Source organism: Schistocerca nitens, chromosome 3, assembly GCF_023898315.1.
Source record: "Schistocerca nitens isolate TAMUIC-IGC-003100 chromosome 3, iqSchNite1.1, whole genome shotgun sequence".
In the NCBI taxonomy this organism is placed as follows: Eukaryota; Metazoa; Arthropoda; class Insecta; order Orthoptera; family Acrididae; genus Schistocerca; species Schistocerca nitens.
Window position 1 is genome coordinate 657298343 of NC_064616.1, and position 18673 is coordinate 657317015.

Below are 18673 nucleotides of genomic sequence, written 5' to 3' on the forward strand. Positions count from 1 at the left end.
AAGTGTGTTTCTCTGTGACAGCCAATATTTCACTATGAAACATATCCTGTAGATCACATAGAATTTCTCTCATTCTGTTATGCCATGTACCCAGAACACAATACATTTCTGTCTCACATCAGCTTGATAAATTAAAATGGATTTTGACAGTCTTCTGTGTAGTTGTGAGAGCATTGTGTCAGAGCAAAGTGAATTAGAATGTGGGCAAATTGTTGGTGCCCATATGGTGGGTGCGTCCATAACAAACAGGAACCATCTCAAAGATTTATACTGCGTACACAGAAAGCAGAAAACAGTGTCTGGTAATTTACCATGTGGACAAAAGTGTGTGTAATCATGACAGAAGGTCACTGAAGAGAAATGTGATTAAAAATAAGAGAAGGACAACTGCAGAATTGAATGTCACACTCACAAACCCTGTCAGCACCAAAACTACACAAAGGGAGCTTTTTAAATTGGCAGCCAGCCGGTGTGGCGGAGCAGTTCTAGGCACTTCATTCTGGAACTGCAAGACCGCTACGGTCACAGGTTCAAATCCTGCCTCGGGCATGGATGTGTGTGATGTCCTTAGGTTGGTTAGGTTTAAGTAGTTCTAAGTTCTAGAGGACTGATGACCTCAGGTGTTAAGTCCCATAGTGCTCAGAGCCATTTGAACCATTTTGAACAATTTTTAAATTGGCAATTGTAGGGCGAAGTGGAATTCCATTGAGCACACATCAGTGATGCAAATGTCCATAACGGGAAAAAATGTTACTGGAGCAATAAAACCTGGACTGGACATTTGGCTGGATGAGTTTCACTTCACACTGTTCCCAACTTCTGGCTGAGTTTACACCCTAAGAGTGAAATGTAGTGGGATTTCAGAGATGATTTGGGCAGCCATATCATGATTTTCCACAGACCCCACGGTTGCTCCATAAAGTCACATTCCAGACAAGGTTTATGTGACAAGGTCAAGTACATCCAATGGTAGAATGTTTGTTCCCTAATGGTGATACTATGTTCCAAGATCACAGAGCCCCTGTTCACATAGCTGTGATTTTGTGAGCATGGGGATGAACTGTCACATCTTCCCTGGCTACCACAGTCACCAAATCTCAATATTTATTGAGCCTTTGTGGTCCATTTTGGAGAGAATTGTGTGTGATCACTATCCACCTCCATCATCATTACATCTGAACTAGTCAGTACTTTGCAGGAAAAATTACATAACAGTCTCCTGAAAACCATACAGGGCCTGTATTTATCCATTCTGAGATGACTGGAAGCTGTTTTGAAAACCAACAGGTTTCCTGTGTTTTTGATGTTTTGATATTTTGATATTTTTGTTCAACCTGTGTAAAGTAAATGCCAGACAATTTTGATAATAGTTCAGTTGTGTCTCGGTACTGCTTGAGAATGAGTTATCATACAAAACTGGTAGCAGTAGATAAAGTACAAAAGAAGCTGCTCTGGTGGATTATTATTACTTTGAAATTAATTTGATGACTGTAAATTCCTTGGCATCAACTATATTAGGTATAGATCTACTACCCAACATTGACATATGAAAACTTGTACCAGACCAGGACTCAAACCCAGATTTCCTGCTTAGAGCAAGCAGTTGCATTATCTGTGCATGCTTCCCGGACCAACCCAAGCTTTCGTATGTCGCACCATCTACGTCCTTATACATTCCACTAAATTCATCATGTAATGCTTGCAATGTTACTTGAATTGCCACAACAGGGAGAATGAGACAATCAATGAATGAGGAATCAAGAATAGTGTTGTCAATTCCTTGCTGTCTCATTCTCCCAAGATGTACCACATAGAAGCAACACATATACGTCAACATTTTTCATAGATTTCAAGAAATGTTGATGGAAATATCTGTGATACTGGTTCAAGTGCAGATGCTATGAATAGAAAATGTATCTAAACTGGTTCAAATACTTTTGGTATGAGAGGGATGTTGTTAAAATGTTCTTTGTTAAATTTTCGCTTTCAGCAAGCATAACGGCAGGTAACATAAAGCAATTTCAACAGAAGCTGGCACAGAATGGGGTACTGTTGTAGAGCTCAATGTTAGAGGAAATGCTGATTAACAAGGATAATGTTAATGACATCATTCGGGAAGATTTGTATAAGCAGAAGATGTATTCCTAGTTTGTGCCACAAAAAAATTATTGATCAATGATGGGCAATACAGATAAAAATAAGTGTAAGTGTCTTTGACATGTGTGACCAAGTTTCACCTTTCCTTCAAACCAGTATGAAAGAGGAACATACTTACAGATACTAGTTTGGTCTAGGGAAGGATACCAATCAACATGGCAACAGTTTGTGGATGTCTGCTTCAAGTTTTTCAGATGTTTAAAGACATCTGACTTACATCAGTTTCTAAAGAAATCTTTGCTAACAGTTTCCAGCAGCTTTTGCAAGTGTTGTCAAAAGTGAATTATCAACAATGTAGATTGCTTTGAAGACAAGTCTCAGTATTTTGCTTCTATTTTCTGTGATTTTAGTTTTATTATACAATTTTTTGAACTTTTTATACACATCTTGTAGATGTGTGTATGGTCACTGATTTAATGGCTGTAAGAACAGAAATTTGTATTTACTTCTCCAGGGATCCAGACATCTGTGCAATATACAAATGAGGAGTTAATATGATATGCTTTAAATTTGTCTAATAATTTCTCAGAAACCTAGACAATGACAGAAAGTTGATCCACATTTTATTTCCATATCTTTTCTGTGATTTTGTGTGTCATTCTTTATCTGCAGATGTCTTTTGTTAACAGCCAGAAAATAGTATTAAAGAATAAATTTACAAATACCTAAGGGAAAAGACTTCAAGCTCCCTGGAGGAATGTTAATTTTATGTCCTTCTGTGTGATTTTGTAGGGTAATAGACTGCCGATAAATGGATTAATCAATCAAAAATCCCAATGCAGAGGACAGGAGTGAGTGGAAGCATGCAAAATATGACTGCAATATTGTCTCCAAGTCAACACAATGACAGACTTTCCTTAGTGCTATGAAACCTGATCTGATTTTTAAAGTATCATTAACAAATTGAATGCTCAGTTAGATTTTGAACTTCTAGCTGGTCTTTTTGTTGAAAATGGTGAAGGTGGGTCAGAGGCTGACATATATGTGTAAATTTGCACTTATCTATTCCTTGATGTACCAGTACACCTCTTTTGTGAATTCAAGTTGTAAGTACCACAGATTACACAATGTGTAACAGCAGTTCAGTGGTCACACATAAACTTATTCAGCTTAATGGAGAATGCATTGGTGCTGATAGTGACTCCTCTTTTAGAGTTTAATAACAATATTTCATGAACGCAGAACCCACCAACAAACATTCTGATATTCAAATTGCCTCTATTATTAACTTCAAAGCATAAATAGACATTGTTGTGTTCAAGAAATATTTATGTGGTACTATTAAACACCTTGCCTTTTATTGTCTGACTCACTGTTGGATTAAATCTTCTAGTCCTTGTGGGTACTTCACGTCTGAGAAAACACCACATAACTGATGAAATCATCTCTGGTTATCAGCTGAGCAGCAGCATTGTCTTGGAGCAATACTTCAGCAACTTCCTAAATGTCTACTTCAGGCAATGAATTTGGCTCTGGGATGTGATATTTTATATCTACTGGCTCACAGCCTTCTCTGTTGAGGGAGCATCAGGTGGGACAGTAGTATATCTCTGGGAGAGGGTACCCCAACTGTGGTGGTGGAGGCAGGCAGGAGGGGAGGGGGCTCTGCCCATCTGCTCCTTCCCTATCTATCTCCTCCTCCTGCCTCTCTCTGTCCATCTCCTCCTCCCTGTCTCTCGGCCTATCTGCTCCTCCCCACTTTCTGTCCACCTCCTTCACTTTCCTTTCTCCGACCATCTCATCCTCCTCCCTCTCTCTGTCCATCTCCTCCTCTTTTGTTTCTTTCTCCATCTCCTCCTCTTTCTTTCTCTGTCCATCTCCCCTTCCCTTTCAGTTCTACTCCCCTTCTCTCTTTACATTATCACACCCACTGTAATAGGAGGTTTCTGGTTCTTACCCTCAGAGTATTTCTTTCCAAGTACTAAGTAATATTTGTATCAAGTTTGGTTCAAAATGATTCAGGGGTTTACGAGGAGACTTTTACTGAGTGCATTTTCTGCTTATACACATGTCACATATTTGTTTAGTATAACTCACACATATTTGTGCACCTGTATCTCTAGCAAATTTTATCTTCAGTTTCACTTTATGATGTCATATCTCCTGAACGATGTGTTGTACAATGATATAATTTTGCAGCTGCATTAATTGTGAAGTGTAGCCATAGTTACATGTGCAAATATGCCCTCAGTAGCTGTGATTCTGTCAAATGTGGCTGAAGAGTGATTGTCTAAAGTAGGCTATTTTGAATGATGTGGTCCACACTAAGTTTACAATCCAAAACAATTTAATTGCACTTTGATATTAAATAACCTACAGTTTATGGCCAAATTGAGTCTCATCTACTATAATTTATGCACAGATAAACAGCTAGCCACATACCACAGTCAGCTGGTGGCTTATAATGTGATTGTTCGAGTGCAGTAGCCTAACACTGAAGTGAAAGAAGTTTACACATTACAGGCATTTAATTAACACAATCACTGATCAACTTTCTTAAATCACTGTCCTTTGAAGCAGAAATCATATCAACAGTAAAAAGAAAGCGCACAGTAAGTATAATTCAGAAATAACACAGTGCACAGTGCAGTCCTATTGTCACAGTAAATATTATTGAAGATTAATACAGTTCATGAAGTTAACTACAAGGTAACAGTCAATAATTGTAACCAGTCACTGAATTACTGAAAGGTCTCCTGGATTCAAAATTTGGATAAAAATTGGCACATTATACAAATTGTAATTTGTGCAGTGTACATTTTTAGATGCTGATCTTACTCACATTATACACTTGCACAGACAGACTAAAGTGGCTCCCAGCAGCCTTTATTTTATAATATTACAATAATTAGCAATCCATTCAGCTGTCATTGTCTACTGTCTTTTTACAACTTACAATTAAGGATTTCTAGTTTTGAATAACTGGACAGTGGAATAAGATTTGTCTGACAGAAGACTTTTACACAAAACAGTAATTGGTACTGAAGTGTGCTCTCTATTTTGCCAAAATTTGGTATTCTATTTCAGTAACAATATTTTAGGTAAAAGTGCTAATTACTGAAACAAAATGCAGACAAAAGTTACTAACGTATTTTGAGCATTAGCTGCATAAATGCTTCACTTACCTATGTATACTTTTGATCTACTTTATCTGAAAGTTAACAGTTGGGTGCATGTTTACATATGAACAATCACAACAAAGTTGCAGTCATTGTTATTTGCAATTAGCACAGATTTTAGGTAAACTAATTGCACCAACAGATTGTGATTAACAAAAGGAATGTACTGGATAATAAAGTCAAGTTGGCTAATGCCTGAGTTAATATTTGAAACTTTCGGTAGTGTGAACGTGCACATATAGGTGATAATCTTGAAGATATCTGAAAAAAAAATTTCATCTTTCATTTCCTGGATAAGTATAGAATAGTATAAATCCATTGCCATAACATAAGTGCATCTATAACATCCAACAACTAACCTTAAATGTACGAGAATTTAAGATTTTAGTTCTGTATTAGCATAAGACATTTTACTATATTAGTGAGAGTGCTAGATGATGGTTTCTTAATGTGGGGAAAAAAAAGAAAAAAAAAATTAGGAAGGCCTGAGAAACAGAAAACAATTGCCAGTATTAAATAAATATGATTCATAAAGAAAGTTTGATGGAACATAGATCATTTTAGAACAACTATCACTTGCAGAACAAGAAAAATGTCCTTTCCTTTATGGGAATTACATAATATGTGTACAAGATAGGTGGTGGTGCAGAAATGATGACATATGGCAGTTTGGGTCTGGAAGTGAGCCATGAAAGAATAGCCAAAGCAGTTAAGGCAAATACTCATCTAAAGTAGGAAATCCAGGTTCGAGTCCTGGTATGGCACAAATTTTCATTGTCATCATTCCATTATATAGCTGATGGTTGTTCTATTTCATGGATATCATAACAGCTGTAGTCGCAACAGTGCCTGTTCCTTGAGACATGCATGCATGTCTGAAGGATCATTCCATTATTGTTATTAACAGTGGAGTGCAATACTGTATTGGCAATAAATCCTGGTAATTAATATTGTCCCAATATAGTAGGCACCTTCTATGTATGATTCACAGTGTCTGTAGTCTTTTTGTTTTTATTTGCATGAAATGAAGCAACAGGTGAACAGCTGCTGCTCTAGAATTTGTATTAATTGATATTTTTTGGCAGTTTAAAACTATGTGCTTGATTGGAACTCAAACTGGAAACATTGGCTTTCATGGTCAATGCTACCCAGGCACCAACCCATCCTCACAGATTCAGTTCTGACACTACCTTTTCATTCTTTATTGACTTCTCAAAATTCTCTAGCATAATTTTCCAAACCTTTGGAGAAGTGGCATAGCCACAGCCTAGGAATTTATTTCCACCCGGGATCTTTCATTTTGCAGCAGAATGTATACAGTGGTTTTGAAACTTCTTGGCAAATTTAACCCAACTGATCATGAGTTCTGGCCATTCAGAACAGTTTTAAACTACTTGCAAGTTTCAAAACAGCAGGCATTGTGCTGCATAGTGAAAGAGCCATCCTATGTTCAAGTTATTTACTAAAATTTGGCATTTAGAATATGAACAATATTTTGGACTGATAAATGTTTTGTGAGGTTTGTGAAAGTTCATTATTGTCTGATGTATTCTCTGCAAAAATTCTGAATATTCAGTGATTTTTAATGGCAAGAAACATGGTTTAGGCTGTGAATAAAGCATTTATGTGCATACAAGTGATGTACACATTTGTGAGTCTTGTAAGCAAACGTCTGCACCTTTATATTACAATTTGTCCAGTATGTAGGTTTGCATAAAAGCAAAACTGAATGTCAAAACATAACACCAAGTTTTAGAAGCTCAAGTGCCAGTAACATAATATATGCCATTGTTACATAATGCTTTCTGCTACATATTATTGACACATTTGAATGCTGAGATGGAAATTCTATATTATGGTCTTTTGCTGCAGCAAACTGTAGTTTATAAATATTCTTATTTTTATTCATAATACATTATGTTTCACCAGACAATTGAAGTAGAGGCTCATTATCTATAATGGTGAAACATATTGTATATTATAGTACTTCTCGAGGAGTGCACCTCTGATGAATACTAACTGTTCTCAGGATGGTTAGAGTTTGCATCATATGTTTGAGACTGTGTTCTCAAATAGCATTATGAGTGAAACCCATAATTTTCCTGCTACAGGGAATGCATAGCCTAGAAATTATTCCTCTTGTAGTTCATGATCACATGAACTAGTAATAAATGTGAAATGAATTCTGTTTTGATGAGCAGAACTAAAATAATGTGACAGAAATAATGATCTAGTGCCTCTCTTGATTATATTTGATACTCTAAAGAAGTAATATTTTCTAGGGCATAATAAAATGTCATTTCAGTACATACTACAACACCTTTTCAAATAAAATTTCTTCATTGGTCTCTTGATATAGAATTTTCATTCACACTACCAGATAATCAATACATAAAATAGGGGAAAGACAATCACTCACCTATAGCAGATAGATGTGTGGCACATAGATGAGAAAACAGTATTTCTACTAGCTCGCTCAAAAGCTAGTGTGAATACTGTTTTCTGTTATGTGTGTCTATGTTCCACACATCAGGCCACTATAGGTGAGTGATTGCCTTTCCCGTATTTTACATATTGTTCCAGCAAGGAATTTCCATTGTCGTTCTGTCTTCTTATTGATAATATTCTGTGAATTCTGATTAATATTTTTTGTTGCCATGTGTTTAGACACATGATACAATAAATCAACAAATCTACTAATGTCCACTATCTAAAATATTATACAAAAAGTAGAGCATTAAAGTGTTGGGTATGGATAAATAGGCATGAAACAATAAAGTAAAGTGAATAGTTGAGAATTTCATGACAATAGCACTGAATATGAGTAATGATAATTATGAAATTTTAAACATATCAAAAATGACACCTTTTTCCAGAAACAGGGAGCAAAATACAGAAAGTGGACATTATCTGGAGATGACAGAATAGTGCACAGGCAACCAAAACCCAAAATTAGGAGAGATCTACAGTATCAAAATTGAGATAAAATTAGCTGGTGAGATTTTATGATCACTGGAGTAAGTGACACCTATCAACAAATGTTGATGGCCATGATAGATGCAAGGGATATTATGAAATAAGCACAAGGAAAAATAAATGAATGTCAGCTGAAATTAATAAGTGCACAAAATAAGTTAAAAAATTAAAGTCAATGTACACATAAAAGAACAGTGGTTTAGGAATAAAATATCATAGGAAGCAAGAGAAATAAAGTTTGGAACAAATTAAAATGAAAATTTAAAGAGAAAAGGAGTAGGGAAAGATGAAAGGTAAGAAGAAAATGTGTTAGTCAGGGACTAGGAAACACAGGAAGAAGGAGATTTATTATAGTGAAGATCAAGGGTGCCCATATGGTATTTTGTAGGGGTCCTAGACTGGGGTATGGATTATTGTTAATATTTTGGAAGATCAAAGGTGAATTGTAAGTAGCTATATTTGTTCATCAGACTAGATAACAAAAATGATGTTATATCAAAATATACTAGGTCCACGTCCAGTGGTCTCATAATACCAGGTGCTTGAGCAATGGAGCTTATGACCAATGGCAAAGCGTACGTTTGTTTACACAACCCTCCAATGAAGCTGAATAGACTATAGCTGTATATAGCCATCTCAAATAACAACTCCTGTAATATGATTAAACAGTTGGTTTTATAATTCTTTTTTATTTGCATAGCAGATACATAGAAGGCTTGTTGTTTAGTTAGTGGGTGAGGTGGCATTGTTGTTAGTACACTGGACTCACATTTGAGAGGACAGCAATTCAAATCCCCATACAGCCATCCAGATTTAGATTTACCATGATTTCCCTTAATCACTTGCAGGGATGGTTCCTTTGAAAGGGCATGGCTGATTTTCTTCTTCGTCCTTCCTTTATCTGAGCTTGTCATCTGTCTCTAATGATCTTGTGAGTGAAAGGTCATTTTTTGTGCCCCCTTTGTGCATACACCCTTGGCAGGAGCTAATCTTCTCATGCCCTCCATACAACCTTGACCTTCAGTGTAGTGAAGCAGCTCAAATCACTTCATAAGCAAGTCTTCTGGACCAGATGGCATACCTATTAGGTTCCTTTCAGAGTGTGCTGATGTAATAACTCCCTATTTAGCGGTCATATACAACCAGTCACTCAGTGAAAGAGTCATACCTAAAGACTGGAAAGTTGCACAGGTCACATCAATACTCAAGAAAGGAAATGGAAGTAATCTACTGAATTACAGACCCAAATCACTGGCATAGATTTGCAGTAGGAATTTGGAACATATGCTGTGTTTGAATAATATGAAGAACCTCAATGAAAATGATCTATTGACATATAGTTGGCTTGGATTCAGAAACTATCATTCTTGTTCAACATAACTGTTGCTTTATTCTCATGACATAATGAGCTTTATTGACATATGATCTCAAATTGCTTCCATATTTCTAGATATCTAGAAGGCTTTTGATACCATTCCTTACAAGCAACTTCTAATCAAATTGTGTGCCTATGGAGTATCACCTCAGTTGTGCAACTGGATTCATGATTTTGTATCAAGAAGGTCACAGTTTGTAGTAATTGACAGAGAGTCATTGAGAAACACAGAAGTGATATCTGTGGCTCCCAAAAGAAGTGTTACAGGCATTCTGATTTACCTAATCTATATAAACAATTTAGGAGACAATCTAAGTAGCTCTGTTACATTGTTTGCAGATGATGCTGTCATTTACCATCTTGTAAAGTCATCAGAAAATCAAAACCATTTGCGAAATTATCTAGACATGATACCTGTATGGTGTGAAAAGTGATAACTGACTCTTAGTAATGAAAAGTGTGAGGTCATTCACAAGAATACTAAAAGGAATCGATTAAATTTTTGTTACATGATAAATCACATAAATCTAAAGGCTGTTAATTCAAATAAATACTTAGGGATAGAAATTATGAACAACTTGCCTTGGAACAATTACATATATAGTGTGGTGGGGAGGTGAATGACCCACATGTGTTTTATTGACAAAACACTTAGGAAATGCAGTAAATCCACTAAAGAGATTACCTACCCTACATTTGTGTCTCCTCTGCTACTGTATTGCCTGCACAGTATGGGATCCTTAGTAGATAAGATTGATGGAGAACATAAAAAAATGTTCAAAGAAGAGGAGCTCATTTTGCATTATCGCAAAATAAGGGAGAGAGAATCATGGATGTGATATGTGAGTTAGGTTGGCAACCATTGGAACAAAGACTTTTTTCATTGTGGTGAGAACTTTATATGAAGTCCATAGCTCATGTTCACGTTCTTGCTTCCCGAGCACATGGTCCCAAGTTTGATTCCTGGCTGGCAGAGTCAGTGATTTTCACCTGCTTCGTGGTGACTGGGTGTTTGTGTTGTCCTCTTCACTTCATCATCATTCATGAAAGTGGCAAGATTGGACTGAGCAAAGGTTGGGAATTTGTAAGGGTGCTGATGAATGTGCAGTTGAGTGACCCACAAACCAATCATCATCATCATCATCATCATCATCATCATCATCACCACCTTTATATGAAATTTCAGTCAGCTACTTTCTTCTCCAATGGCAAAAATATTTTGTTGGCCTCCACCTATGTTGGGAGAAATTATCATAATAATAAAATAAGACAAATCAGAGCTCGCACAGAAAGATTTAACTTTTCATTTTTCCCACATGCTGTTCAAGAGTGGAATGGTAGAGAAATAGTGTGAATGTGGTTTGATGAACCCTCTGTAGGCACTCAAGTGTGAACTGTAGAGTAGTCATGTGGATGTAGATATACTACTGTTCTCTCTCTCTCTCTCTCTCTCTCTCTCTCTCTCTCCCTCCCTCCCTCCCCCCTCCCCCTCCCCCTCCCTCCCTCCTTCCCTGTGCTGCTCCATCAACAGATTATAGATATTTTCTGATTCATATTTATATGACTAATGTGTAATAAAAATAGTAAAAATTTTGAATTAAGGCATTATCACAATATGTTAATGGCATCATTCAAAATGTGTATAATTATGATAATAAACACATCACATTACAAAAAGATAACTTGAAATGAGACCGAGATGAGAGACAACAACTGAATTGGACTGTAATGGTTTCTTGAAAATTTTGCCATTTGATACACTAACAGGAACAGCAGAGGAACATTTGGAGCATGTTAAGATGTGGAACTGGAGAAATCAACAGTTACAAATGTTTACATTATTATGTAAATTTCACTTCTTGGGAAAAAGCAGTTACCATGCTGAAAATATTGCCCAGGAAGCATGTTATTTGCTACGAGGACATGTCTTGGGATAAAATGGCTATGAAGCTGTAGTTGATTATGAATACTGTATGGCAATGGAAAATTTCTGTATAAGAATTTAATTTTTGATAGAATGGATGCTACACTGGCTGATAAATGTGCAAAATATACATGATTTCAAGTTCCACAAGAATTTATCACATGGATAATACTCATTTAGTTGAACTTAACAGAGGAAGCCAGCAGATTAATGTAACAGCAATTCATCACATTTGAAGAATTTGTATTTAAACTGAAAGCACTGTGATAAAAAGGAAAGATACTGGTATAATATAAATTCTCTTAGATTTATTGGTATCTCATTTTTAAGTGGCCCTGATAGCATTAAAATTGTAAAGATATCTGTACAATAATACTAACAGATGAAGTTTTTTACTTCCTAAGTGATAAAATTGTTATTGAGCTGAGTTTGTATCAAATTTCATTGACATACTATGCCTGAAAACACAGTTTCCCTTCTCATGCCAAGTCTTTCTCCAGTGAATATCATTCATCATTTGTTTCAAGGAAGAGTTTTGATCACAGAAGAATCCAATACAGAGTGAGAGTAATCACAGTGAAACTAAATAACTTTTCGTATAATTTCAGCCTTTCCTGTAAGGTGGTGTTCAGATGAGTCATTACATTTCAGATATCACCACAAAACATTAGAATTGTTTCAAGAGTAATGTGGATTCTGATTCAGTTTCAGGAATTGGCTTATCGACTCCCCACCTTTCCCGCCGCCGCACATCTGAAACACAACAGTCGTCAGTGACATCGACAACAGCAGTAGCTGTTCAGTATGACGAACGAGATGATAACCTTCACAGTATCCCCAGTGTGCCTATCCCTGCTACCCCACAACAAGCACCTCTGTCAGCTTTAAGCCAAGCGACCGAATCATCCTATTACACAACACCTTCACCCCCCATACATTCCAGTCCTCTGCAGCGAGTAGATATGTACCGACAGCATCAGCAGACTGCTGACCATTCATTGGTCTATTCCCATGTAGGTGCTCAACAAACAGTATTATCGACAGGAAGTTACCAAACTCCCGGTCACACTCGGGCCGAGTACACTGGCTCACCAGCTTGGACACAACCTGGGAGGGAACCTGATGTCTATGCAATGATAAATCAGCTGAGCAGGTGTGTAAACGGTTTTTTATTGTTATAATTGTTTTTATTGTTATAATTATTAACTTAAAATGTGTTTCATTTATTTTATTTGATGTGAAAAAATCTGAATATTAGCAAAAGACAAGTGCACATTCACTTTTAGCAGTAAGATCCCTTGGCACTCATTTTCACCATGACTAAAGCAATGATCTATAAATTCTGCAGCCACAGTATTACCAAGTGACTCACTTTTATTCACTTGGTACTATTTTATTTTGTAAGTTTATTGTTTGTAGATTAACTTTCCTTAAAGTAAGCCTATCATTCTCATTTTGATGTCACTTTTTCCAGCGTTATAACGTGTTGCATTACTCCATTTCTTTATGTAGTCAGATATGGTAATGGAATGTCCTGGTAGAATGTGAATAATTTAAGAATGAAGGTAACAGTACACTCAATAGTAGAGGCATTGAGTCATTGACAGGCACAGCAACAAGACTGAAAACTTTCCAACATTCAGACAAGTCCTTTTTAAAGCTATAGTGCATATGCATGCAAAATCATGCCAGGACTGAGGTTCTGTAGCGTGACTGGGGTCAGAGACTGTATCATGTAGAGTGAGAAAGAAGAGAAAGGAGGCAGCAAGCAAGAGAGATGGTTGCAGAAGAGTGGCAGATGGCTCAGACATAGGCAACATGTGCATGGGATATAGGAATGTGGGAGAGAGAGGCAGTAGGTGCACAGGATAAGAATGTAGCATAAGCACCAGCAGTGATGAGGTCCTGCAGTGCACAGTGATGATGGTGTGGAGAGACTACAGCTGTAAGGATTACAGGAATGAGGGATGTGTTGTGAGGACAATGCCCATCTGTGTAGTCCAGAAGAGCTAGTGCCAGGAGGAAGGATCCAGAGTACACAGACTGTTAAGCAGCAATTGGAATTGGGAGTGTCATGCTCAGCATTGTGTTCTACTACTGGGTGGACAACTTTGCTGTTGGCTACAGTTTGGTCATTGCTGTCTGTTCAGGTGGACAACTTTACCTGGCCACACCCATGTAAAATGGGTAACCAGATTGGCATAGGATGTGCCAACTGGGTGTATCAGACAGGTCTTGCGCTGTGTCTCCGACAGTGGTATGACACATATGACAAGGGATTGGGAGTGGGTGCGGCATAAGAATGGACTGGTATATTGCTTAGATTGTGCAGGCTGTGGAATCCACTCTTTCGCCCCACCATTGTCGTGTGCTGCATCAACTCTGTGGTCACATTACTATCCCGTGCACCTGCTACCTCTCCCTCCCACAATCCTATCATGCACTTCTGCTCCCTCTGAGCTGTCAGTCACCCTTACCCAACCCTCCCTGCCACTGCCCACCTCCTTACTCACCTCACTTACCCCACACAATACAATCCCTCACCAAATCCGGCTCCAGAACGGCAGTCCTGGCATTGTGTGTTCACCCAGCACAGTGTAGTCACAGGTCTCAAAGCTAGCAAGTTTTCTGTCATGTTTATGTACCAGTCAGTGCCTCCCTATTTGGCAAGTCATTACCTATAGTCTTAAATTATTTATATAGTCAATAAAGACTGCATTATGTCATTTAATCTAAAATATTGTTTTCAATAATTTCATTGCCTTAAAACAATTTTTATCCCTTAATTAATATTATTTAACATACTCCTGTTCCCCACAGGCAAGTGCAGGCACTGGAACACAGTGTAGCTAGTGATGTGAGAATGATACTTAGTATTCTGAAGCAACAGCAGCAACAGGGTCACAGCTCTGAATCATCTGGCTCATCAGTCATACCTGATGTGCGAGAGGTAAGTGATGCAGCTTAGCTGCAACTGACTCTGCTAAATATTTGTTTAAATTTTGTAAATGGTAACTCATTTTTATTTCTCATTAAATAGTATAGCTGTGGTATCTTCATGTGTGTAATATTCTAATTTGTAATTTTAATATCTGGTTCAAAGTCTTCTTCTGACTTTGGCCAGAGGTCAGGAAGATCCTCCCGAGATCATGCTCCTAGTGCCCAGAGAAGTTATAGTGCATCTCACGAGACTCCAGCTTCATTGCCTTCAAATAATTTCAGGTAATGTAATACCTGTTTAACAAAGAAGCAACAATTATTAGTTGTTTGCAATTTTTTGTTAATTCTCTGTGCTAATTTTCATTCACCCTATGGCTGACCTCTTGTCTTTCCCTGCACCCATTTTTACCACAATCTTGTTATGTAGTTACTTTTGATATTGTGCTGATATTTTTAAAGGAGAAATCTTTGACTACAGTTTATCGATAATAAGAATGAGATCTTTAGATATGGTGTACAAGTTGGATTGTTTAAAGGACAGGAAAAAGGAAATCAAGTTGTCTCCTTTTCAAATGATCCATTCCTTGACTGCTTTATGGAAACCACAGTGAAGTAAATCAGAATGGGTGGATGGGGATTTAAACACTGCACCTTCCAATTATGAGATCTGACACACACACACACACACACACACACACACACACACACAAAACTACTAGACTGCAATTGGTGTATAAGTTCACTGTACAGTTCTCAAGTGAAACTGCAAACACTCTCTGAATAGGTACTTCAGAGGTAGAAACATACAGAAAGGGGGCGGGGGGGGGGGGGGGGGGGAGGGAGAGAATAATTCACCACTAATATATTGTTCCCCTGTTCATCATATATAGTCCCTAAATAATTTTAATCCTATGTAAACTATATATTTACCACTACAACTTACATTACTGTTTATTTAAGATAGAAATGTGTAGATAAACTACTATTGTAGCAAGTATCATTACTTAATATGCTTCTGCAGCTGGGGCTAAGTGTGCTTTCCTCTAACATTGCTCTGAGCAAGATTTGGCACCTCAGCTACCTTATTACAACTTTCAATGAAGAAGGTACACTGATTACATAGTACAGATTATGACTGATTCCCAAATTCTTAGCCAATAGCTCTGTAAAATTCATATTAAGTCATAACTCTAAGAGTTATTCCCAACAAATGTTTTTGTAGTGTGTTCTCTCTGACTGTCTTGATGTAATTTTCTTACTTTCTTATACTGTCTTCATGCTTCCATATTTTATTATATTACACTGATGCAGACAATATTCTATGTAAACAACCAGTGCTGAAAACTGTCAGTCATTTCTAAACTTTGGTAATTGTTAAAAAAAAGTTTATTTTCTATAGCTGTGGTCCAGCACAAATTTTCATCTGTTACCATTGAGTTATTTCAATACCTCATTGCAGAAAAGTCAGAAAAGTTTTTCTTCAAAAACATTTTAATTTGAATGAGGAATAATAAATTGTATTTGATTATGTTCACTGTGTTTAATGAAATATTAAACAGTTTACATTAAACTTAAAAAAAAAGAAACAAATTTTACATCGGGCTTTTTATGAATAGAGTATGAAGAAGTAAGCAATTTGTATATTGGACAATACCTTCAGTGATTTCATAAAGTTCCTACTGTGAATGATCATAAGATGATGTGATATGGGAGACTAAGCCATACACAATGTATGGAAAAAATCTGTTTATTCTATGTTTTAGCATAAGTGATTGTTCATTCAATAAGTAAACCCAATTTTGAAGAGCTTGTAATGTATCATGTGAAATATAAACACATCAAAAAAAGTTTTGCTTCACCCCTGTTCCCAGAACTCCTTAAGATAGACATCGACTGTGGATATTGCATCACAGACACAATCCCTTTGACTGATCAGAGATGTCACTAAACCTGCCCAAAGATGTAAACAACCATGCATAAGCAGCACCTATTAGACAGAGGGGTCCAACAGCCAATCAGTTCCAGTCATTCCATCAGGAAGGAGGTACACAGCTCATGTTGTTTGTAGTTCAACCATGCCTAGATGGTCAGTACGGCAGTTCAATTACATCTGCATTGTTACTTTGTGCCAGGAAGGACTCTCAACAAGGGAAGTGTCCAGGCATCTCAGAGTGAACCAAAGCGAAGTTCTTTGGACATGGAGGAGATACATAGAGACAGGAACTGTTGATGACATGCCTCGCTTAGGTTGCCCCAGGGCTACTACTGCAGTGGATGACCACTACCTATGGATTATGGCTCGGAGGAACTCTGACAGCAACACCACTATGTTGAATAATGCTTATCGTGCAGCCACAGGATGTCATGTTATGACTCAAACTATGCACAATAGGCTGCATGACGCGCAACTTCGCTCCCGAAGTCCATGGCGAGATCCATCTTTGGAACCATAACACCATGCAGCATGGTACAGATGGGCCCAACAACATGGTGAATGGACCGCTCAGGATTGGCATCATGTTCTCTTCACCGATGAGTGTTGCATATGCCTTCAACCAGACAATCACCGGAGATGTGTTTGAAGGCAACCTGGTCAGGCCGAACACCTTAGACACACTGTCCAGTGAGTGAAACAAGGTGGAGGGAGGTTCCCTGCCGTTTTGGGGGGCGCATTATGTGGGACTGACATACACCACTGGTGGTCATGGAAGGCACCGTAATGGCTGTACGATATGTGAATGCCATCCTACAACCAATAGTGCAACCACATTGGCAGCATATTGGCGAGGCATTCGTCTTCACAGACAACAATTCATGTCCCCATCATGCACATCTTGTAAATGACATCCTTCAGGATAATGACATCACTCGACTAGAGTGACCAGCATTTTCTCCCAACATAAACCCTATCAAACATGCCTGGGATAGATTGAAAAGTGATCCACCAACCACTCTGACAGATCTACGCTGAATTGCCATTGAGGAAAGGGAAAATCTGGACCAACAGTGCCTTGATGAACTTGTGCATAGTATGCCACAACAAATACAGGCATACATCAATGCAAGAGGACGTGCTACTGGGTACCAGTGTGTACAGCAATCTGGACTACCACCTATGAAGGTGTCACTGTATGGTGGTACAACATGCAATGTGTGGTTTTCATGAGCAATAAAAAGGGCAGAAACGATGTTTATGTTGATCTCTACCAATTTTCTGTACAGGTTCCGGAACTCTCAGAACCAAAGTGATGTAAAACTTTTTTGATGTGTGTATTTCATTAAAATGTGAAGCACACAAAAGTTTCAGCACACTACAAAATATAAGATTTTACTTTGACCATCTGTAGCAGTGTAATTATTAAAGTCTATGAGTAAACAAACACACTATTAAGCTGTTGTTAATGACCATGTTAATTCAAAGACTGTCATATGAAAGTATCACATACAGTTCTAAATGCATGTTTCAGTTTGCTTGTAAATTCTAATTATATAATTTTTATGTTACCGGGACTGATATACATAACCATGTGAATGAAACATTTGTCTGTAACTGATGACTGTCACTGATTATCAGCTAGGTGTCATAGTTTCTGTGTAAATTTTATTACCATTGTTAGTCATGATACACTCAACTTAATAGCAGATAAATAGCATTTGCCACTTTGAAACTGCTGGGATCCTCAAGGTTTATGATCAACAGATATCAGTCCACTGCTTTTGAGTATAAGAGTGCATTATGTTGGACATCAAAAGTGTTATATTGTCCATATATAAACACCTATGCTGAGGTATCTACCACAGCACTGCATCAGACCTGTTCAGGTCGTACACCCCTTACTGGAAATGGCTTGTAAAGGGCAGCATAGGTATGTTGCGGCCCATCGATGGTCGCACCTGGGAATTCAGTTGGCAGAGCTAAAACTGATACCTACCATGTCGTATTTTGTCATGAGGCTGAGCAAGTTCAATAGGATAGCATTACTTTATTCACATAACTTATAGTACTTCGATGGGTGCAGTGTAGTGTCGGCATGCCACCCACAGCCCTGTTCCATGAGTCCAGCCAGCTCAGCAACTCCTGGTATGCTGATGCCACTGCTCCATCATCAAGGCCACTCAGCTGGAAGTCAGCCGCACTCTGCCTAGTTGCTGCCCACTGATGCGTCACGTCTCGCGCCACGT

The 18673-nt window shown here is 37.7% G+C and overlaps 1 protein-coding gene across 1 annotated transcript in view; it reads left to right on the forward strand.

Annotated features, from left to right (window-relative positions):
• Positions 1-18673, forward strand: part of LOC126248621 (potassium voltage-gated channel subfamily H member 2) — a 963280-nt gene that overhangs the window by 900726 nt on the left and 43881 nt on the right. The window contains exons 16-18 of the mRNA XM_049949786.1: positions 12257-12704; positions 14372-14501; positions 14655-14773. Coding sequence (XP_049805743.1) covers positions 12257-12704; positions 14372-14501; positions 14655-14773 — 697 coding nt within the window. The remainder of the gene's footprint in view (positions 1-12256; positions 12705-14371; positions 14502-14654; positions 14774-18673) is intronic.